The following is a 24,349-nucleotide window of genomic DNA, read 5'->3' on the forward strand; positions in this document are numbered from 1 at the left end:
GCTTTGGAGAAATAACGATTATCTGTTTATTATATATGTTTAACATTATGAAGAAAAAAAAAAACATTTACAGAGAAACAGGATCCAATGGATGCTAGGTTTGCATATCAATATCATCAGAAAAACATCAAATAAACAGGAAAGAAGTTTATGAATTACTTGCGAGTAGTTTATTGAACTGTTGACATGTTGTATAAATGATCCTGTATGAGTGTGACATCCTAACAGCATTATTTCTAGAAAAGAATCAGTTCTGGCCTGGGCACACTGTGTATGACTGCTCACTGTACTTGCTACTTTGAGCATAATTAAAATCTGAAACAAAAACACACACAAATGAATAAAAGAAAAAAGAAAACGGTTTTATAACATCAGGAATATGATTAAACTGCTGTGCACAGCACATACGTAGAAAAGTAAAGGGAAAAAATATTTTTCTCAAATGTATCTTATACAAATGCTTGTACTCAGAAACACATGATTATGTCCTATGTAAAGTATTAGTTTCCTATACTTTCAAAAAATCTTTGCATGAAATATGAACTAATTCAGGGGTGAGAGATGTCTTTATAAAGAGGAGTGGACAAAAACACACTTTTAAACAGAGAATATACAGACACACAAAATCCTGGATTACACTGATGTGCAGAATGACAACTATATTTTGGATATGAACTGAGTGTAACAAATATAGTACACCCTACTATTAAACCAATTAATTAAAAATTAAAAGAATATATACATTGGTAAAAGTATGCATGCCATTTTGGATACCATTTTTATCAGAGAAAAAAACATAAAAGAAAGTATGTGGTATGCTAGTGGAAAAAAAAATCACACTAAATGATTAATGAGGCCTCACAGATATGGGGTCTTCACTGTAACAGGATCAGCTGCACAAAGTCATTTCAAAACAAAGACAGTGCAATGAACGAACTGGCATCCCGTTCTAATGCCTCTGGTGCTCCAAAGATTCCAGAAACCCTCCCTGCATATGTGAGGAGGATTCAGCCAGTGACAGCTTGCCGTCCTTCATGCACACACGTTTTTCTCATGAGTTCAGAGTGTACCAGGAAACTGGTGTCTACATTCTCTGCCCAATAAACATTTTTACAGCTGTTGCTATAAATCCAAGCGACATACATCAGCATATCAGATGACTCTGATTACCAAATGTCCACGCATATCGTTCATTCTTCACAGATTTAAGATGATATTGTCACAATTAGGACACAAATGAAAGAAACGGTAACATTTGTCTTCCTGATTTAACTCTTCAATTCCTAATGCATCTTTATAACACATTCAGAAGACAAACTGTATTAAAATAGTACATTTATATAAGTTGACTTGCGGCGTTTCAGTATCAGTCTGCTTGACGATTACCTTTGAGCTATTTTAATTATAAGTTTGAATGAAGTTAAACTTTTCTGTGAAACCAAAGCAAAAATGTTAGATGATTGTAAAAGTTGTGACCATAGATTGCTGTTAAATAGCTACATTTCTGTCCTATAAATGTGTTTTATTGTTTTTCGTAAGTGTGCAAGTCTCACTTGGACTCACAGTGATATTAATTCTGAGGCACATCAGCTAAATACAGTCAATGCTAAATAAAATGGCACATTAATGACAAGAAACTTGTTAATGGACAAGTACTGACCGAATGCCTTTGAATACTGAAACATCTCTTCACAGATGAGACCTCAAAACAAGCAACTTGGCAGAGGTGAGAAATGATCGGCTTTTTTTGTCTCCCTAAAGTATTGCGTCAGTCCTGCAGAGGTCTGTCCTGATATATTTACTGTGCTAGAGGAAGAAGCCAGTGCCACAAAAACTTTCCTTTTCATATAGTAGCAAACAAATGTGAATAAACCAGCAACACAATCTCACTCCAATTCAAAGCTGTTTTATGGTTGGTAAACTGGTGGCTAATTTGTATTGGTACGTTTGACCTGTGGTACGTACGACCTGTGGGTTAGGTTTAGAAGTGAAGCGTCATGCTTACTATTTTCCAAAAATGTTCGATTTTTGTACAAATCACATAAAAAAATTTTTTTTCAACAAGTTGTAACCAGTAACCAATTTACTTCTCTAATGCGATGAACTTCTGAGTGAAAATGCATATTTAATGGGAAAAAACATAGGATTGGACTTGATTTAGACCATCAGAAATGATTAAAATCTTTTAACAGTGGCCATAGCTCACACAGGAATCAATTTAAAACCAAGCAACTTTCTGTTGTTCGGCCAAATTCGCATGACCAAATCTGTGAAGGGAAGGGACTTCATGATATCATGTTGAAATTACAGGAGTTCACGCAACACAGCAATTGTAAATTGAGCAGCATGGATCCAAACACATGATAATAAGACCACAATGGACTTGAGAAAAAGAAACGAGACCTTGGACGGACGTTTTCAACCAGTTCAACTCCATGGCTACGACCTTGGACTAAAGTTGGATGGAAAACCATAAAGAACCCTAGCGCTACTGGAATCTCAAGGCTTCTGTGCACAGTGGCTTTTACAAGACTCTACCCATGTTGCGAGGGAGACGTCACCAGCATGGCCTCCGCTCAGGTATTCCACCCCCACATGCTTCAAACAGACTGAACAAACAACCAGACCATAAGTCTTTCTAAAATAACCTCATTCCTTTTCGATTCCTTTCCTTTTAACCCTCATGCTGTGACCCCAAGAGATTTTCTGTTTCTCAAAACTGCTAGTTAATGTTATCGCACTGGACTAAAACATACTGATGTTGCTTACACATGGTATAGCAACTTCACAACATTTGAACAAATTTTTTGGGATGTTTTTCCACCTCGCTCCACCTCTAAAATGAACAACTTACAAAAATTTGCCAACAATTTTCTCATTACGCTATTTTTTTGACAAATCCTGGATTCAATCTTTGAATTAACATGAGTTTTGTCTTTGGAACTGTTTGATCAAGGGTGTCAATAATCTGAATTAATGCACCTCAGTTTTTGAGTGACCAATTCGACGTGATCCGCAAATAATGTTCAAAGGTCCATAAACTCAGATCAGTGAGGCCTACAACCAACCAGTTCAGGAATAAATAAAAAAAGTGTGCTAATTGAAAGAAAACAAGTTGACAAAAAGATAAAATCCAAGATTTGGTAACAATATAGCATTATGGAGACATTTACACACAATTTTCAAAAGGCCAGTCATTTTAACTGGAAACACCATATTAGGTAAAGGTTTTCAGAACAACACAAGGGTTCAGTAAACAGGGTGGGGTGAAATTTGGTGACAGAAACTGATGCAAACAAAAGCAGACATACCAAAATCTTAAAAAACAGTGAGCGTCCCTCAGTTTGGATGCCACATGGTGTCTGCCCTGTAATTACATTTGCATAGAGCAGCAGTCGCGAGTGCCACTGCAGTGCATCTGCAGCAACAGGAAAGAGCCAGACTCGACTGCCCCCTCGACCAGGATTCACACACACACACACACACACACACACACGGACAGGTGCACACAAAAATACTCACACCAGAAGCAAAAATAAATAAACATATACTGCACGTATTCCCTTGAATCAGTCACCATCATGGATGGCAGTGTGCCTTTAGCAACAAGCAACAAAGCTCCGAGCTACTGGCATTTTCAGTGCACAGTCAGTATTTACAGTATTTTCATTGGTTTAGAAGACGTTCTCATTCACAGCAACGCTTAAAGCTTATTTTCAAGTGCTCCTTTTGTTCAGGCAAACCTGTGGTAAGCAATAATATAATCGAACCGGCCATGTTTAAAATTTTAAGTGTGCGCTTGCATCAGTTCCCCTGTAGATTTCTCACTTTTTAGTTGTTTTTATTTTCCAGTTTTCTTTATATAAAGTTTCATTCTGATTGCAAAAAGAGTCTAGTCTTACAAATAAAATGTACAGCCTAAAAGCTCCAACAGGATTCAGCTAGAAAAGATAATAGCCCCTTTCACGCATTTATCTGCACTGGTAAACTAGAGTTTAGAGATCATGTTTCAACAGGACTTAAAAAAAAATACCAGTAAATCTGTTCTAGCATTGTTTTGGATACTATTGTGTGCCGTTTTGTGTTTTTAAGATCAAAACACCATTTTTTTCTTGGCATAAAAATTGCAACTAATTATCTCTGAAATGCAAGTTTATGCCTCACAATTTGGACTTCTCAGAATTGCGTAATGTTCACTTTTTCAAAAGTCAAAATTGTGCAATAAAAAACTGCAATTATCTATTTAATTTTTATATTTGGTGGAGGAAATGGATTTCCATAAGCATCCCCTTACTCCTGTTGCTCAGAAGACAAAAAATGTTGTCAAACTCAAAATGCATACGAGCTAACGAAGAAAAAGTACTGCATCACTTCGAGTGACTGACATCACAGAGTTCACCAGTATTTTTGTACTGATGCATGAATGGTCTCTTAGCAGTACAAAGCCACTGCGTACTGGTAATTTTTATGCCAATTTACTGGGATTACCAGTGAAAGGGGCTAAAGTTATACCTCATTTCTTAGTTGACAGCAGATGATGCCGAATGCCAGAGATGATCAATGTTTACAAGCTGCTCTCGTGTCTCATACAGTGTTCTCTAATTAGAGAAAAGTAAAATAAAGCAGAGATGCACACCCATCCCCCTCGCCCCTCTCTGGGGCCCTTGTGGGACAGTCCCCGCGGGGCCCTGGCTAACATATCAGCCCTATTTCTGACACCCTGGGGTGTTCAGAGCATGCACGTTAAAGAGGCGGTGTGCGGGAATGCCAAGGCACCTCAGTGCGACATGCAGCAAGAGAGATCTGCTTTCTTTTAAGTGCTCGCACAACCCCTAAGAATGAGAGAAACAGAAAAAAAATTGTCAAATATTAAAAAATAATAATGCTTGTATCGACTCAGACAGAACTAAAAGTAACAAGCAAAACTACATGCATTCTTTTAAACCATCTAGGTAGCTCTTTGAGGTAATAAAAAACATAATTTCACTATAAAAAGCTGAGGAGGACTTCCATCATCCATCATAGAGTCTGTTTGATTCTTGGCAAGCACCTGATTACAGAAAGGAAGGCTGGGAGAGCCTCCACATCCATAACCAATAATATATATATGTATAAAGAAAAGAAGTAAGCAGCGACGGATAGCATATTCAGAGATCCTAATAAAAAGCTAACCTATCCAAATATACATATAAAAATGAAGTAGTACTATTTTGGTGACATTCTTGCAGTTCCTTGTATGTTTGTGTGTCAGTTTTCAGATCTCTCGGGGAGATCAGTGCAAATGAAGAATTATTGCAAGAGTCTGCTCATATTCGTGGGAGGAAGTGGGTGACTGTCATGGCGGTGGTGGCCTTGTTGCCTCGCTTCACTCGGCCGTGTTTGCTGAGAGCGACATAGAATCCCTTGTAAACAGAGGACTCATAGGCATTGTAGTTATTTGGCAGCAGGGTCTCCTTGAACTTGCATTCATCTTTAAAGGTAGCCTGAAAGATGGAGAAGAGAAGGAATGTGAATGCCAGCATTCAGTCAGAGGCACCAGTGTTATTTTAGTATCACAGAGATTCTTCCAAATAGTTTTTAGCATTACAATTTTACCTATTTATTTAGTCATTTTCTTTAGTGTTTTTGTAATTTGAATTAGTTTTTTTAAATATGCCTTTATAGTTTTTTCTTTTCATTTCAAGTTTTAGTTATTTTGGTATGTTGTGGTAAAGTAAATGAAAATTTGCATTTTGTGAGGTTTTAATATCATTGAGAAACTATTTTAGTTTATATATACACTCACTGGCCACTTTATTAGGTACACCTGCTCAATAGCTTGGTAACACAAATTGCTATTCAGGCAATCACATGGCAGCAACTCAATGAATTTAGGCATCTAGATGTGGTGAAGACTTCTTGCTGAAGTTCAAACCAAGCGTCAAAATGGGGAAGAAAGGGGAATTAAGTGACTTTGAACGTGGAATGGTTGTTGGTGCCAGATGAGCTGGTCTGACTGATCAACAACTGCTCATCTATTGGGATTTTCATGCACAACCATCTCTAGGCTTTACAGAGAATGGTACGAAAAAGAGAAAATGTACAGTGGGTGGCAGTTGTGTGGACGGAAATGCCCAGTTAATGTCAGAGGTCAGAGGAGAATGGGCAGACTGGTTAGAGATGACAGAAAGGCAACACTAACTCAAACCAAGCTATGCAGAATGCCACCTCTGAACACACAGAGGATCGAACCCTGAAGCAGATGGGCTACAGCAGCAGAAGACCTCACCGAGTGCTGCTCCTGTCCGCAAATAACAGGAAACAGAGTCTACAATTTACACCAGCTTGGATTCATCCTGTCTTGTCTCAATGATTCAAGCTGCTGGTGGTGGTGTAATGGTGGGGGATATTTTCTTGGCACACTTTGGGCCCCTTTACCAATTGAGCATAGTTAAAATGCCACAGACTACCTGAGTATTGTTGCTGACCATGTCCATCCCTTTATGACTTCAGTGTACCCATCTTCTGATGGCTACTTGCAGCAGGAATAATCCACCATGTCACAAAGCTCAAATCATCTCTGACTGGTTTCTTGAACATGACAATGAGTTCACTTTACTCAAATGACCTCTACAGTCACTAGATCTCAATCCAATAGAGCATCTTTGGGATGTGGTGGAACAGGAGATTTGCATCATGGAATGATGTCAATATGGACCAAAATCTCTAAGGAATGTTTCCATTTTGTTGAATCTATGCCATGAAGAATTAAGGCAGTTCTGAAGGCAAAAGCGGTCCAACCTGGTACTAGCAAGGTGTACCTAATAAATTGGCCAGTGAGTGTGTGTGTATATATAATTAGTCTCTATTTTTTGTTTTAAATTTGGTTAAAGTTTAAGTGATTTTGTTTTGTTTATCATGTTAGTTATTTTAATTGTAAGTTTTTTTTAAATAAGTTTTAATCGTTTTAGTACATCAAGTTCAGTTAAATGACAAATGGAAAATGTGTTATTTTGTTTTACATTTTTTTATATATATATATATTGAATTAGTTTTTAGTTTTGTATTTTCCATTTTCATGTTAAATTTGGTAAAAGTTTTAGTAATTTTGTTTTGAGCTTTTGTCATTTTTATAAGTTACTGATTTTTTTATATGGCTAAAGTTTTGTATTATAACTAGATTACATATAATTTCAGTTTTAGTTATTTTAGCACATTAAGTTAAATTAAATGAAAATAAGAAGTTTTGCTTTGGCAACTGCTGAAATAAAATTTGCATGGTTTTAACCATGCAATACACAATAATTCTGCATTTCATTACTTTTAGTACTTTTCTATTTCAATGATTCAAACATTTGAGCAAATAAATGAGGCTTCTGTGAACTCATAAAAAAACAGCAAATGCTTTGCAAACGACTTTAAGTGAAATAGTTCTAACCTCTTGAACGGACCAGTTTCTCAGCCTGATTTCCCATAAAAGACAATATACTGAACAAATTTGCAAAGAAACTTTCAGCTGAGCCTGGTTCAAGAAACCCATTAACCTGATAATCCCTGAGCTAAACAGGCCTTTTAATTAACAACCACTTTAATGATGACTCCAAGACCAGCCTGTGGTGTCCGCTTTATCTCTGCTCATCCAGAGGATGCTCTAGCAACGCTCTGCAGTTTTTGGACAGACTTGTCATGCGCTCATGGGCCCCTAAGGACCAGTGTTGCACTGCGCTTGTCACACCTATGCCAAACTTCAGCCAAATTTATCTTTTACCCTTCAAACCTGCAGTCACACTTTAAATTACTGTACATGTAAATGTAGGTGTTATTGCCTGTTCAAATCAATGTGTAAATACAAGCTGCTCTACAAAATATTTCAATTTATGCAAAGATTACATTACACATTAAGATTAATTTGTGACATTTCCCAATTTCCCAGGATTCCCATATAACACAGTATATAAGATAACGTGTAAAGCTAGATGAGAACTGCAACTATGCACTGCATGTGCGACTATACCTAATGAACTAACTACCAGCTAATATAAAAGAATGAGGCGCTAGTATAAGCTTAATGCAGGCAATTATTATAAACCTTTTACTCGTGCTTGCGAGGCGCTTTGGCGCTGTGCCTGGATCTAAAGCACCGTTTAATAATAATTTTCAAAAGCCGTGCAGCTGTGGCAACAAATTATATTAATAAAGCATGAATAATTGAATGCATCACACGCCGTAAACACTATTATTACTCTCACGACCCCCCTCACGTGCCAAATGCATTGAAAACGCACAAAGAAAGCATCACCTGTTTAACACACACGCAGTCGATTTTCGGGGATGCAAAGCCTCGTTGCATTGGCAGGCAGGAAGAAAGCCGACACGGTTGCGCACACCTACCGTTCCGTACAGCCTTCCTCTGTTATTCATTGCGACAAACATCTTGCTTTTCACACCGTACAGGCTAACCACTCCTCTGGCCACAGTGGAGATCTCAATGAGACCTGCTCAAACAGAACAAGCATGTTACACACAGTGAAGCGACTCCGCGGGACTCAGAACAAGAAGGCATGCGGTGGGTGGAACCTCTGCAGGTGCCAGTTGTGGATGCGCAAACGGCCTCTCTCGCGCCACTAGGTTACTACATTACTGCCGAGAGACGAACATCCCTTACACTTGGAGAGTCGTGCATGTTCTAAGCGCTTCTGGGCCGCTCAAGGAGCCGGTGTAAAAATAAGCTGGCATCTATATCCGTCCCAGCATTCATGTCGTGTTTTAGCCCAGCGCAGATATTTAGCACTAAGGGATACTGTGTATGTGTATGTCTCTGTGTGAGTGTGTGTATGTGTGTGTGTGTTTTAATAGATTTGTCTTTGCCTCCAAAGACGAGTGTCGCTTCTAAAGAATAAAGAGCTCTGCGCAATTAAGTATACTGCATTATTCCGTGAACTCACTGTACTGGTTCTCATTATGTACACCGTTTATCTTGCCGTCTGGGAGGACCTGAAGATGAAACCCGATGCCTACATTGCAGTACAGCCTCCGCACTCTTTTGATGCCCAGCAAATAGTCATTCTCCCAGTTCGCCTCTGGTCTCTCTCCAGAGATCCCCAGCACGGAGCGGGAGAAGAGGCTCTCCCATCGCTTCTCCAGTAAAGTTGTCCTATTAGTCCTACTCGGAAGCGGACTGGAGGACACAATCCCAACTAGGAGCAATCCCAAGAGCAGAACGGCAGTCCTTGGCCAGTGTTGCGCGTTGGCCTCGCAGGACATACTGATGAGGAGCCTTTGCGCAATGGCCATCGGGTTTACCTTCGGGACACGTGGTCAAAATTAATGACACTAAAAATACCACTCTTCTAGTTTTTCTTCCCTCGGCATGGTGCTGCAGGCTTAATTTAGCGAGGCAGGTCAGAACTTCGGGCATGCGACGGTGGCCCGAGATGAGAGCGGCGGAAGAACGGGAAGAGAGTGCGGAGACACGACTTGAGCTGGAGAAGGTGGTGATGACCATGTTTTGCAGTTCCGAAGCCTCGGGTCGTGGAGAATGCCACTCACCAAAATCCCTATCTCACCTCAGAAGCCACCCTCATCCTTACATGAATGACATCATATATCAGGGGATGGGGGAGGATAGAGAGAGAGAGAAAAAGAGAGAGAGAGAGAGAGAGAGAGAGAGAGAAAGTTGCGAGCGGCGGACTGATGATGATGGGACGCTGCTGTCACTCCACGTGCGCAATGGGGGTCGCATGCTGAGCCTTATTGGACAGCTTGCGCGCGATCATGGGATGCGATGGGCACTCTAGCAGCGCCCAAATCGGGACGGTGGTCATATGTCTGACAGCCCTGCTTCCTTATTTAGAAGGATGGTGTAAATACAGTCCACTTGTCACCGGAGAGCAATGGCACCCCTGTCTGTCACATCCCAGGCAGTTTGTGCGGGAAAGTTTACACAACGACCCGATTCCACAATACTGTGCTCCCACGATGCGTGCCGGTCGTTACGTTCTGCGTCTCGTGCATCGCGCAGACGGAGTTATTTTTCTTCCGGGAGGCTGCCTGTCTTTCAGGATCTCGCGGCGGTGATGCTGAGCAAAACGCACCTTCAAGAATGCTCGGACCGCGCGCAATGTCCAGACGTCAGCAGATGCTATGCGTCGTTACGCGGATCTCCAGGTGCGCGGAGAGTACAGTGAAGCCGGATTGTAGTGACGCTTGGGGAGGCGCTGTTGCTGGCAGCGTGTTAAAGCGCCAATCACGTTATTTTAGCAGTTGCCTGGCTCCCCTGGAATATGGAGCAAAAATCCAATTTTTAACTCATTTCAGGACTGATGTATGCCACCCACAAAACATTTCATTCTTGCTTAACATATTACAGGAAATAATACAATAAAAAATACTATACCATCTTATACTTTTATGATCATTTTACTTACTCTTCCAATTAAATAAAAATAAAATAAAAATAAATTAACTTAATTCAAAAATGTTTCCTCAATTCTTTTTAGTTATAATTAAAATAGAATTATTATAATTTTATTTTTTTTTACATTTTAATTGAAAAAAATTAATACTGTATATACTGTACAGTAGTATATTATATACTTTATATACTGGATGATATATTATATCTTAGGTAAATTTTAAATTAACTCTATAAAGCACAATGCAATGCAGTGCAAAATTCAACATACCGTTAAAACTGTTTTAGAGTGCAATCATATAATGGGGCAATATAAATAAAAAGCTAGACCTTATTGAACACTTCACTTAACATTAACAATTGACAGCTGTCATTCAGGTTAACTAAAAAACTGCAGCATGTAGCAATAAAATTAAAAGTCATGACTTGGAACATTTTTAGCTGAGTAGTCATCAGCTGTCTTTAAAATACTGCTAAACAGCGACAGTCTAATTAGCAAACACATCTCAAATGAGCACCAACACAAGCAGCATCATGACATCATGCAAGGATGTTTTAACACATAGTGTATGAAAAAAGTAGGACAGTTTTAATGATGTTGTTTTATAAATCCGGCTGCACACAGTAAAGCTGATGCACAGAACAGTGAATCCACCCCGTGGCTTAATTCACACGATTTCCACACGTCCATTCTGATAATGCAGTGAAACTCAGATCAAAGCAGACGTTTCAGCATTCAGCTGTCTCTGCATCTCAAGTTCAGACAGATTACGGCACACCCAAACATCTGCTGCACATCACTTCAGTTTACCTGAGATAGGATTCAACAGCCTGTGACTCACTCAATCATCTCTCTGAGGAAAAGCATAACAAATTAAACAGCTTCTAATGACATCTGTGAATATATGACATGTTCAGAACTGATCTTTTACGTTAGAGGCAGAACATTTAGCATCAGCAAGTTAGTTTTGAAGAATATCGTCATTCCATTGGGCTTTGTGTGAGGCAGGGTTGTCACAAACCACGTAACTGGATCCAGACTCTTTCAATTAGGTTTTTATTAACGTGGGTTTAGGCGCTACAGAAATGACAGCTGAGGAGAGCCGCTGAAATCCAGGAGAGAATTACTCACACATGACATCAGGAGCATCAGTGGACGTTTAACATTTAACACTGCACACAAATGGCATTCTATACAGGAGAGCAGCTGCGCGACGGTACCCATCCACATCCTACTGAAGAAAACCCTTCAGCATATGCTCTATTTTAACATGCATTTATCCAGCTGTTCATTAAAAACAAGCTGTTTGCTCAAGCACTAAAACAATCTACATGATGGCACTTTGGTGGAAATAAAGCTGGCAGTCCGGGTGTAAAAGTGTCCAGTGGAACGGCAGAGATGGATATGAGTCAGACCCTGCGATCTTGCTGACACAACTGATCAATAATTCAACACTGAAAAGTGGCACGACAGCCTTCAGTTCACATTTTATTTTTCTTAAAAAGCACAAAAAAACAAAACTGGGCTGTGAAACAATGAATTCTATTACAAATGGTTGACTGGAAATATTTGTAAATATTAATTGACAATTCATTCTTATATAAAATTGGCAGCTATAATCAATCAATCAATCCTAAAGATTATGTAATTAAAATGAATATAGAATAAAATTAATAAAAAATATATATTTTAAAATATATGTTTTATGTATGTTTTATTTAATCCTTAAAAAATGTATTACAGTTTTCACAAAAAAAAAACATTTTGAATCAGCACTAAAGTTTTCAAAATAAATAATAAATATAAATTTCATGAGCAGCAAATTAGCATATTACAATGATTTCTGAAGGATCATGTGACACTGAATACTGGATTAATGATGCTGAAAATGTTTTATTCCTGAAGAACAGGAATAAATGACTTTTTTATTTTTATTTCAAATATATTTTTAAATATATTTAAACAGAAATATTTCTGTTAAATTGTAATAGTATTTCATTATAGCGATACAGAGTGGTGAAGTTCCTGTTGTGGCAGGGATTTTGTGTGCCAGGCTGAGCTGCAAGAACAGCACTAAAAGCACAGTGTGTTCATGAGCTGACAAGAACTCAAGAGAGAACATCTGACCCCTGCAGAGAGCAGAACTCTGCGCACACTATTAGCACAGTGACTCAGGTCAAATTTCTGTCCACCTTTAAAACAATAGTCAAATTACCTTTTCTGATTGAGTTCTGAATCTGGGGGTTTAAGCTTTTTGTGCTTTTGTTTCTCTGTTTGAGAACAGCCTGATGCTGGGTGCTTCTTTTTCTTGTGAGCTGAAAAGTGCACAGTCATATTCAATTAAATCTCACCTCTTAGCACTCTTTATAAGAGTCACTGTTTCTCAGGCGTTGAGTATGGATCATCCTCATATGCACTCTGATCTAGTCAGATGCTCTTCTGTGTTATACATTTATGAAGAATCTACTACAAAAAGCACAACTACCATCATCTTAACCAGAATTGCTGCCACTTGGTTCACAGATCTGCTAGAATAACTTTTTGGCACAGAAATGTCTCATTGCATCCCTTGCTCCTCTGCAGTGAATGGGTGCCGTCAGAATGAGAGTCTTAACAGCTGATGAAAGCATCACAAGTAATCCACATCACTCCAGTCCATCAGTTAACATCTTCTGGGGTGATCACTGCATGTTTGTCATTAAGGCATCATTAAGGCATTCTTTCTCAAATAGACGAGGCAGATGTCACTAACAGCTCATAAGAGATATCCTGTCTTCTAAATTTACAGAAAAGCCCATCTGCCTTCATCTGTTCACAGACCCTGGCAGAGTAACTTGTTTGCACAGAGATGGGCTGCACTAAAGTTACCACTTTTGGGAAAGCAGAATGACGTCAGCGGAGGATTTCTGCTGAGTCAGCAAGACACAACCCCAGTGATCTCCCAGCATTCCCTTGAACTCTACACCAGCACCAGCATTGGCTCCCGCTGCCCAGCCCTGGAATGAACGGCATTCTGTTTGACATCCTTGCAGCACTTTACACATTCTCACTCCCTACAGGCAAGAATGGTGTTACCAACTCTAATGCGGGAGTAAGGTGGGTGTATCTACTGCTTTCCATTCTATCATTTCAGCAATGGAGGAAGCAACTGCACCACAAGTGTTCGGGGCTTTGGTTGGCAGATGAGTGGATCGGGGCGCACACACACACACAAACACACACACACACACACACACACATGCAGTGACTCCTCCATGACACCGATTTTGTTCCTGTGCCAATATAGGCACTGCAGCAGCAATCATTTACATAATAAATATCTCATTACAGAGACAGTAACTGGAACGCATTCATTAATCATATTTAAAGCCAATAGAGAGAGGGGGGACACGATGTTCCTGTAAAGAAACAGCTCTCTCTCTCTAGAAGATTTTTCAGTGTGAAGTACACAGTAGTATATTCGCTATAGCCATGATGGGGAAACAGACTGTGTTATAAAAGCAACAGTTGAATCAGTTCATATTTATAAAAGTCATTCCTTTGTCTATATTATGTTTGAAATTATTTTCAGTCAAATATTTTTCTTTTCTTTTGGGGCTACTGAAAAATCAATGACAGAATTTGTCTGCAGTCTTATTCATACGTCCTGAGAGAAGATTTTCTTTACAAAGTCAAAGTGAAGAGGGTCATTGCTATTAGAAAGTACATTTAATGTCTAATTAATCAAATATTTACATAAAACCTATAACATTAAATGTATACTAACTTATTGGTATATGTTCACATGACTGCTGTTATCAAAATATTTTTTAATTAATATAAAAAAATATTAATATGTCAACTTCTCTTATAATATCACAATTACTTGAATATAGGAGTGAATTTTTATTAAATAATAAATCACATCCTCCTCCAGGAAACAAAGTTATTTGTAGCAGAAAAACAAAAGTACAAACATTAAACATTAGCAAGGGATTTTCTGATTTTGTTACACTCTAAAGCAGAAGTGGCCAAACATTTTAATACAAATGCCCCAAAATTAGACTTGCTAGAGGACAGTGGGCCAAAAGTCCAACTATGCTATGTTAAAATGCATTAAATGTAAAGAAATATAAACATAAAAAATAAAATTAAATATAAAATGATGATAAAAGTGTGTGTGTGTGTGTGTGTATATATATATATATAGATAGATAGATAGATAGATAGATAGATAGATAGATAATTTTAAATTATGATTTAATCAAAATCAAATGTATTATTTAATAGATAGATAGACAGACAGACAGACAGACAGACAGACAGATAGACAGACAGACAGATAGACAGATAGACAGATAGATAGATAGATAGATAGATAGATAGATAGATAGATAGATAGATAGATAGATAGAACCCTTGAAAATAAACATTTCCCTACAGCACAGCAGGAATGGTTTGTGTACCTTTCATCGCTGCTGTCGCCCTCTGCTGGTATGAAGGTCAAGAACACCTGTCCGGTTGAAACGCTATTAATTTACTGCATTGCAGCACCGGGATTTTGTCATTCATTTTGGCATGGAGTCTGCACAAATCAGTTCAGGAAGAAAAACAGAAAAATACTTATCCCAGTAGTTCGAAATATTAAACATTCGAAAAATACTAAACTTTCTCTGAATACAAAATTTCATAGTTGTTTGAAAAATTAATATTCCATTAATACGTTTCAAAAACTAGTTCTAAATCGCTTTTAAGTCTGCTTAAAGAGTATTTTTCCATCTTATTTCTTTTTTGTTTCCCTGCCAAGCAAAAATGAGTCAGGAAATGCAAAGCACAGGAAACATAGATAATTAAAAGAAATTAATTAAATAAAGGTAGAATGGAAGCTTCCATAAATAAAATGAGATTACTGGCACCAATCTGTAGTGCAGGGTACAGTGTGAATCTGGTAATGCAATTACTATTACAGATCTCCTGATACTGTCCTTTTAGTTCATACAGAACAATATTATCTTCATTATTATTTTTTTTTCAATTCAAATATATTATTTGTAGTGGGCAATTCCAATCAAATTCCACCTTAAGAACTAAAAGGGAGCATCCAGTGACTATCATCATTTCATTTGTATTGTGTTAAGATTTCATATAGCTTCCTGAATGAAACAAGGGACTTCTCAGTTTAAAGCATATAAAGCAATAAGACCAATAAGTTCATCTGGAACAATTTAAGGTTGGAAAATACAAAATTCAACTGATCTCCATTAGTTTTTACTTCTTTCAGTACTTTTTAATTCATAAAAAAGAAGGCTTGAATAGCTCTGATCCCAATATAGAAATAACGTTAGGTGATCATAAATAAATGAAAGCAATAACTAAACAAATGAATTAATTAATTAAAAAAGGTCTTTCCATGTATTTTTTCCAGTACAAATTTCTAAAGCTTTACTTTTAGATTTACATTTACTTAATAGGAAAAACACCAAAAAATATGTCTTGTTTACAATGAAATTAATCAAAATGAAGTGAGACTGTCTATTGGCTCATAAAAATCAACTTCATTCATTGGGAAATATATGTTTCATATACCATGTTGACATAATTTTGTTGTTTTACACATAAACTTACAAAACTTGGACAAAGCTTACATTGATATTGCACCTCAAGTAAATATATTGTGATTTAAGAAACTTGTATTAGGAGACAAAACAAAAATACTGAGGTAGATATACATTTTTAGCAATGCATCCAATAAGTAATTCCATGACAGGATTTTAAGATTTTCCGCTCTGATTTAAAAAACTTTTTTAAGGCTTTAATTTGTGGAGTTTTTAAGAAACCTGTATAATATTCACAGAAGAATATTATTTTTTAAATTTGCATTCAAAATCCACTTGTTTAAAATGTTTGACATCCTCTCGCTCCTGCACACATGCATAACTCCACAGCCTATCATGGCAATCAGCAGACTGGCCGCTGGCAGTGCGTGTTCCGCATAATAAGCTCTTCAAAAGCGTTTAAAGACATCGAGGGAAAATAAACTCCGGAACACAATGCACCACTAGCTTTCTCTACCCACAATGCCCCCACCAAGGTCCATAGCACAATCCAGTGTGGTTACACTGTGGTTTGGTTCTGGGGAAAACTGACCTCGAGCCATTCCTGGGTTACAGGAGCACCGGAGCGTTCCACAGCCCTCAAAAAGCGGATATCCGAAAAGCCCAGTCCAGCCCTCGGGGCCTTTTATAGAGAGCACAGGAAGTACAATTAGTACCCACAAATGAAACACCTCTAATTATGAGCTGTAGAGTTGAAGAGATCAGCATTAGCATGTGCTCACTCTATAAATACACCTCTTCACCACCACCACATACTCCAACACTGACAGGATGTTACCTTACTTCCTTATTTTGATATTTCAAGACAAACACCGCTCACACAGTGCTGGAAATAACACTCTTCTTTTCATCATTGGCAACATTATGAATTCAAACGAAAATTGGATTCTGATATAATTAGCAGTAGCACAATGTGGCTTCTTTATGCTCCATTAGTGTTGTGCTGTGATTAATGAAGGTGCGAAGCGAAGCGTATTGGCTGCTCATCTCACAAGGCCCATGAGAGCGCTGCTGTGTCATCAAACTACAGCCCCCTGAGACTCGACTATCACTGTGGGCTATACAGCATTAATAGAAGACATTATGAACTAGAAGCTCTGCTTTCAGAGGTGGTGATGGGGGAGTTTTACCCACAATGCAATTACAATTTCCTCTTTAGGCAAAAACCCATATTTGTAGAAGCTCACCATCAGTTTCCTCAGATGTGGAGTGAAACACTTCCAGTGAGAACCGAATAAAGAACTTTGGTGTTTAAAGCACAAGGGGAGTATGTTTACTGTACAAACTACAAATACCTAAGCATTCTCAAATTAAGACACAAGAAAACTGGCTTAGACATTAAGTCTTGTTTTCAGAAAAATAATCAGAATTAAGTTAAGGATTTATTTTACTAAAATAACTTAACTTAATTTTTGGTATTTTTAAGAAAAAAATAAGTTTTTGATGTAAACAAATGTAAAAAAAAAAAAAAAAAAAAAAAAAAAAAAAATCTTGTTCATTTTTCTTTCTCCATTAATAGAAATTTTCACTGGTTTTAATCAGGATTTACATAAACATATTTGTTGACTTTTTTTTCCCCAGAAAACAGATCTTAAGTCATTTTCTGTTTTAAACTGATTAAAATTAAGTGAGTTTATGATTAAAACAAGCAACAATATTGAACATAATCTGGTTTAATTTTCTTACTGAAAGATATGTTTTTCTTGTTAGTCCTAATTTAACTTAAGTTTTGTACTTTTTTCAGAAAATAAGACTTACTAAATGATTTTTCTTCTCAAATGGATCAAAATGATTTGATTTAATGATTAAAACAAGATAAACAGAGAAAATGTTTTTTTTTTCTTACCCCATTGACAGATACTTCTTGTTTTAATCATTCACTTAATTCCCTTTTTGACATTTTTTCAGGAAACAAAATTCATATCAAGTAATGCTGATACCCAAATAAATGTCTCTTTATTTTACTTACTTTCATCAAGAATTTTTGGACCCTTGTAAGGGACAATTTGGAAAATACTTAGCAAGAAAATAATTTTCGCAGTGTACCTAATGAAATAATATTTGAATATATACTGATGCCATACAAAAAGCATTACAAATAACAAAATCAAGTTTTTGACTGGGATAAACTATTAAAATAACAAATAATAAATAATAATATTAATACATTTTAGGGTTATCTGAAAACAGGTCTAATCTGACCTCTTAGCTGGTTGGCACTGGTCTGGTATCAGACTGACCAGATGAACACCAGATTGGAAAAGCAGACCCGTAAACCAATGGTCAGGAGTCAGGACAGCAGTAGAACAAAACATTGAGCACATGACTTTGTTTGGGTGTCTAAACAGCATGGAAACTAAATAAAATGCTGGTTTTATTTAGCGGTGGCGAGTTCCTGTCTATAGAAACAACAGCCGTCTTGAACCAATGTCACAGTTCTGCATGTGTATCAACAAACTGCACAATAACACACCTGGAGCTGCTTTGATGGGTCACAGTGAGTGACTCTTGGCAGCATGAACACCTTTGGCATGGGTGTGTGTGTGTGTGTGCAAGAAAATGTAAGTGTGATTTGTCTGAGCAGATATTTTAGGAGCGTCTGTAGGAGTTGAAGAATGTGTGGCCACAGACTAGTCTATCGTCTGCTTGGATTGCAGGACGTCCAGGTCCCCTGCGTGACCAACTCAACCAAACAGCCGCCCACTTACCGGCAGGAAAATGACAAGCCTTAGATCACTGAGTTTCCTTCGCTAGTCGGCACGGAGAAAATGAGGGACCAAAGATGGTGATTGTTTCCTGTTGGAGTGGGCGGCATCGGAGACGTGTCCTGTTCCTCTCTCCATCAGCAGGTTGGCCCCTCTCTCTCCTCCAGAGGTCAGGAGCACAGCTCCATCTACTGGACGAGACCATGGGCCAATCAGACAAAACAGAAGCAGATGGAAACTCACACAAACACAATCTCAGAATGGACATTTGAAGTGGATCAAAAACTTTCATCAAATTGTCCTAAAACCAAAACAATACCTGTTCATCTCTTGGGATAACTTTGAAAATATCTGTAGCTATAAGTAGAAATAGCATCTAACATTATTGCTATTTGTACTTTTTAATGTCTTTTTCAAATTTCTAAATTGTTCCTCACACTTCTTTTCAATGCTATCAGTCTAGTAATTGAGATCCAAAAGTGTTTAAACCAAAACAACCTTTGACAGATTTTCTTTTCCTTGCGAAACTCAAATAGATGAGGGAACCGTGAATTTTCCTTCAATCCCAATTTCAAGCAAATTAAAACTTTAGTCTTAAATCTTTATGTTCTTGTGTTTTTCATATTTTGGTTACACTTTATATTATGCTGTACTTTTTACAGTGTAATTATAAGTTTAAGTACGGAGTAATATTAATTAACTAAATGTACTTATAGAGTTAGGGATAGGATAAGAGTTTGGTTTAGAGTTACTTGCTTGTAATTATGCATCATTTATTGTAAATACATGTGATGTTTAACAAGGACACCTTAAAATAAAGTGATACCCATATTTTAGGGTTTGAAAAGCTACAAAAGGGTTTTCTGGCAAATTGTTCCAAAGAAAAACAATGACAAAAATATGCAACTGTAAATGATAAACACATATTTAAGGTGAAGCATCACTTTTTCTGTGCACAGCAATTTTACCGTTCATCACACATCAGAATCTGCTTACAAAGGCAAATAAATATCAAACAGTTCTTGGCTTAATGTTTCTCTGAATTTCTTTATTACATACACATGAACATTGATGTACAGTACGCATGAATACTTCAGTGTTTTAGAGGCCAAAACCATGGTAGTGTGAGTATAAAGTGCTTATATAACGGATGTGATGCAGTAAGCTGACAGAATGAATAAAAGAGATCGACATCTCTGCAGATAAATACTGTTGAGCTATTTTCATTCTCTTAAGTTATTGTCCTTCTCAAATTAACCAACATTGAGCAAGTTTATGATTAAAACAAGAAAAAGAGAGAAAAATTCTTATTTTTCTTACTCCACTGTCAAACGGTTTTAATCATAATCTCATTTAATTTAATCAGTTTTTCAGAAAAAAACAGACTTAGTATCTTAAATCATTTTGCTTCTCAAATGGATCATTGTGTGAAGAGAAAAACAAACTGGAAAGTTATCACCTTTTTTTTCTTTTTTCTTGCTTTAATCAATCACATAATATATCATTTTGATCCATTTGAGTATCAAAAGACAAGAAAACAAGACTTCATATCTTGGTTCATTTCCTTATTAAGTGACTGCATCTTGATTTAAGATTTTTTTTTTTTAAAGGAAAAAAAATACTATTTAAAAATATATATTTTTTGCACTGTACTTAAAGGGATATTTCATCCAAAAATGAAAAATCAGACATCATTTACTCATCCTCAAGTTGTTCCAAACCTGTGTGAGTTTCTTTCTGGTAGCCATTGGCTTGCACAGTATTTGTTTCCCATATTTTGGAAGTCAATGGCTACCATTTAATTTCTTCAAAATCTCTTATTTTATCCTCAACAGAAAAAGTTTGAAACAACATGAAGGTTAGTTAACAATGACAGAATTGTCAATTTTTTGTTGTTGAGTGAAACTATCCCGTTAATTCAGTCATACGTCTTTCAAAAGCATGACAGGTAAATAATTTACACAATAAAATCTTGCACGTGCTTCAGTCGTTGAGATTGGAAGGAGCCATAAATACAAACACTGGCCATTCCAGATGAACCAACCAGTCTCAGATACACCTCATAACACGGTCAATCAGAGTTTTTGACCTCATGCAGGTGGTCTTTCCGGTTGATGAAGACACACTGGATGAGGGAGGCCCGCGGGCCGCTCTCCTCTCTGTGGAGGGTGATGATGAACCTGCTGATGCCGGTGTTTGGGCACGGGGAGAACACCTGGCTCATCTTCAGGCCTGCGGGCAGACAGCACTGCAGGTCCTCCACGAGGTGGCGCACAGACACACGGATAAACGCCCCGTGACTGACGATCAGAGCGTGGACAGGAACGTTCTGGACTCCATCGTTAGCTAGTCCAGCGATCACAGGCTGGTCTGGTCCTGACGGTCCAGAGGTGGACGCAGAACGCTGGTCGCCTGAACAGTGCTCCTCTAACATGCGCTGATACAAGGATCTGAGGAACTTCTTAAAGCGCGTCTTTACCTGGATGAACAGAAACAGTTTCTTCTGTGTGAGCATTCATCTGATCAGCCAATGGGGACTGAGGTCTTAAAAAAATTACTTGAAAAATGACTTTATATTTTAGAGATTGAGAATTTTTACGTTTTTTTTTTAAAAACAAATTTTTGCTTAAATATTACTACAGTTTAAAATAACTTAAATATCTAATTTATTTATTTGATGCAAAGCTGAATTTTCAGAATCATTACTCCAGTCTTCAGTGTCCCATGATCCTTCAGGAATCATTCTAACATGCTGATTTGCTGCTCAAGAAATGTTTGTTATTATTATCAATGATGGAAATATATATATAAAATAAAAAATAAAATGATTTTATTCATCAAGGACGCACCTTAAATGTTAAAAAACATTAATAAAGGTTACAGGTTTTCTATTTTAAATAAATTATGTTATTCTGAACTTTCTGTTCAATAAAGAATTCTTAAAAAAATATTAAAGGGGGGGGTGAAATGCTATTTCATGCATACTGAGTTTTTTACACTGTTAAAGAGTTGGATTCCCATGCTAAACATGGACAAAGTTTCAAAAATTAAGTTGTACATTTGAAGGAGTATTTTTGTTCCAAGAATACTCCTTCCGGTTTGTCACAAGTTTCTGAAAGGTTTTTTCGAGTATGGCTCTGTGTGACGTTAGATGGAGCGGAATTTCCTTATATGGGTCCTAAGGGCACTTCTGCCAGAAGAGCGCACGCTCCAGTATAGCAGAGCACTGAGAGCACAACAGACGTTCACTGATCAGAGCAAGAGCATCCCGAAATGTCACAAAAGGAGTGTGTTTTTGGTTGCCAGGGCAAGACAACCCTGCACAGATTACCAAAAAAAAAACAGCATTAAGGGACCAGTGGATGGAGTTTATTTTCACAGAGCATCAACGGAGTTGTGCAAGTGTTTGTGTTTGTTCCTTGCATTTCGAAGATGCTTGTTTTACAAACAAGGCCCAGTTTGACGCCGGATTTGCACATCGTTTATTTCTTAAGGATAATGCAGTCCCAACGAAAAAGGGTCACGATCGTGTGTTGGAACCGCATTCAGCCTCTGGATCTGATTCTGGATCATAAATATACGCTGAATCTGACTGTTAGGCATGGTTTATTTTGGATGTTTTTTTCCTCACGGTAATGTCACAGCTTCCAAACGCTCTCAACGCAAAAGCCTACTGGCGCTCGTGATTTTTTAGCTCCGCCCAGACGTCACGCCTCCAGCGGCTCATGTTTTTCCGGGAAAAATCGGTACAGACTATCTTTCTCTTATGAATACAATAAAACTAAAGTCTTTTTGGAGTTATGAAGGATGCAGTACTACTCTATAGGTACTCAAGATTAACAGGATATTGAGTGAAAATGAGCATTTCACCCCCCCTTAAAGCAGCAAAGCAGCATTGTGAATAATAGAAATCACTGCTTACAATTGACTACCAATAATAATAAAGCAGCAAATCAGTATACTAGAATGATTTCTGAAGGATCATGGGACACTGAAGACTGGAGTAATGATGCTGAAAATTCTGTTTCGCATCACAGGAATAAATAACATCTCGAATCAAAAAAAACAGTTATTTCAAATTCAATATTACTGTTTTTACTGTATGTTTAATTAAATAACTGCAGTCTTGGTGAGAAAAAGAGATTTCTCTCAAAACATTAAAATATTATAATAAAATATATTCCAAACTTGTAATTAAAGTACTTCCACAACATCCAGCTGCACTAATTTCAGTGTGAAATCTCCTACAATTTCCATCTGGATCTATTCTTATTCTTGTGAGAATCCTCAGTTTGTACCTGTTCCAGCGTCTCTCCGCCGGGAGGGGTGTAATCTCGGCAGGCCTGACCCGCTGCGTTCGCCATGTTCTTCAGATGCTCCTTTGGTCTTCCCTCTGCCACACCAAAACCCTGTCCAAACACATGTGTGCATATAAACCAACACAACTGCAATTCTTATAATCAATGCCAAATAGATTTATTCATTACATAATTACTTATATTCATCTAATCATACAATTGTATCCATTCTTTTATATTTAATGCTCGGTCTAAGTAGCTGCAGACAGACTGCTTAGAGAGCTCACCCTCTCTCGGAGTAAAGGATCCAATATCATCTCAGCCGCAGAAGAATGAAGGTTGTTTCCTAAAATGATTTCCGCTGTCTTGAGAAAGAGAAGTTATATTTTATTTGAGGGGTGCTTCACTCAGAAATTCAAACTCAGTTGAGTCACACACACCTGGACGGCTCTTTGCAGGTTACTGACGAAGACATTGGTGAAATGCAGATCTCTGAGGTACTGTCCGGCTGCCGCTGCCTGCTGGTGTCCCGTGTCTGACAGCGGTGTGTCGATCCCCTGACCTTCACAATGGAGAGAAGAAAAAAAACCTTTCATCCACACACTGTAAAGGTCAACAGCACACAATAGAGCTCAGCTCGCACATACACTGACCTTGAAGCAGTTTATCTCTGTTGTATTGTGTTTCCCCACTATGAAACAGAGCATATAATAACATATAATAAATGAATGACTTAAGAAGGGACAGTTCACACGCTATGACTTCTATATATTCATTTATAGGTCACTATGTTAAACGACAGACAAAACGTACGATTTCACAGAGTTAAGTGTATACAATGTAGGACAATTCCATTTGGTGATGTGTTTATGAACAGACTTGAACACACATGCAAATAACTTGCATGTCCTCTCTGCCCCCACAGAATCATTAAATAACATTTCAGCTATAAACGAAGCATTATCCTTTTTATGCATGTAAAACAAAAGCAAACAGACGGAATACACACGTGGACACTTACTGTCGAACAATCGTCAGTGCAAACGAAAGCATAATACAGATTTGTAGGACTGGAAAAATTGTATGACCGGCGGCTCTTCCTGGTTCAAGAGTCAACAACGTGTTGCGGTTATATGACGTCACTTCAGGGAATGGAAGTCTGTCGCCCCCTGGTGGTGAAGAGCACCGCTGCATATTGTAATGCTTACAAAGCGCCACATGAGGGCGCTATTCATTCAAAATCCAGTGATTTGAGGTGCAAATGTAGCTTTTTCCTGTGAATCTGGTTTCTTGCTCTTGTAGTTCTCTAATCAGTTTTGTAAATTGGTTTGTTTTGTATTTCCCTGACACTAACACTA

General features: G+C 37.7%; 2 protein-coding genes across 2 annotated transcripts; both read right to left on the reverse strand.

Moving 5' to 3' along the window:
• Positions 1-99: 99 nt before the first annotated feature.
• LOC113059931 (fibroblast growth factor 6-like) lies at positions 100-10,274 on the reverse strand. The gene is made up of 3 exons (XM_026228638.1): positions 8,925-10,274; positions 8,371-8,474; positions 100-5,483 (listed from the first exon to the last, which is right to left on the reverse strand). Exons 1-3 carry the CDS (start codon positions 9,271-9,273, stop codon positions 5,307-5,309), a joined length of 630 nt encoding a protein of 209 aa, XP_026084423.1. The 5' UTR covers positions 9,274-10,274; the 3' UTR covers positions 100-5,306.
• A 9,441-nt stretch (positions 10,275-19,715) lies between these two features.
• On the reverse strand, positions 19,716-24,139 carry LOC113059939 (fructose-2,6-bisphosphatase TIGAR B). The gene is made up of 6 exons (XM_026228651.1): positions 24,013-24,139; positions 23,645-23,682; positions 23,432-23,553; positions 23,279-23,356; positions 22,992-23,102; positions 19,716-21,172 (listed from the first exon to the last, which is right to left on the reverse strand). Exons 1-6 carry the CDS (start codon positions 24,042-24,044, stop codon positions 20,765-20,767), a joined length of 789 nt encoding a protein of 262 aa, XP_026084436.1. The 5' UTR covers positions 24,045-24,139; the 3' UTR covers positions 19,716-20,764.
• Between the last annotated feature and the right edge of the window lie 210 nt (positions 24,140-24,349).

Source organism: Carassius auratus, chromosome 4, assembly GCF_003368295.1.
Source record: "Carassius auratus strain Wakin chromosome 4, ASM336829v1, whole genome shotgun sequence".
Taxonomy (NCBI): Eukaryota; Metazoa; Chordata; class Actinopteri; order Cypriniformes; family Cyprinidae; genus Carassius; species Carassius auratus.

Coding starts and splice junctions, on each gene's coding strand:
- LOC113059939 (XM_026228651.1), bottom strand. CDS start 24,044: ATGCTTTCGTTTGCACTGACGATTGTTCGACA. Junction 23,357..23,431: donor ACCTGCAAAGAGCCGTCCAG/GTGTGTGTGACT, acceptor CTCTTTCTCAAG/ACAGCGGAAATCATTTTAGG. Junction 21,173..22,991: donor GCGGAGAGACGCTGGAACAG/GTACAAACTGAG, acceptor CTGTTCATCCAG/GTAAAGACGCGCTTTAAGAA.
- LOC113059931 (XM_026228638.1), bottom strand. CDS start 9,273: ATGGCCATTGCGCAAAGGCTCCTCATCAGTATGTCCTGCGAGGCCAAC. Junction 8,475..8,924: donor ACATAATGAGAACCAGTACA/GTGAGTTCACGG, acceptor CTGTTTGAGCAG/GTCTCATTGAGATCTCCACT. Junction 5,484..8,370: donor GAGGAAGGCTGTACGGAACG/GTAGGTGTGCGC, acceptor TCCATCTTTCAG/GCTACCTTTAAAGATGAATG.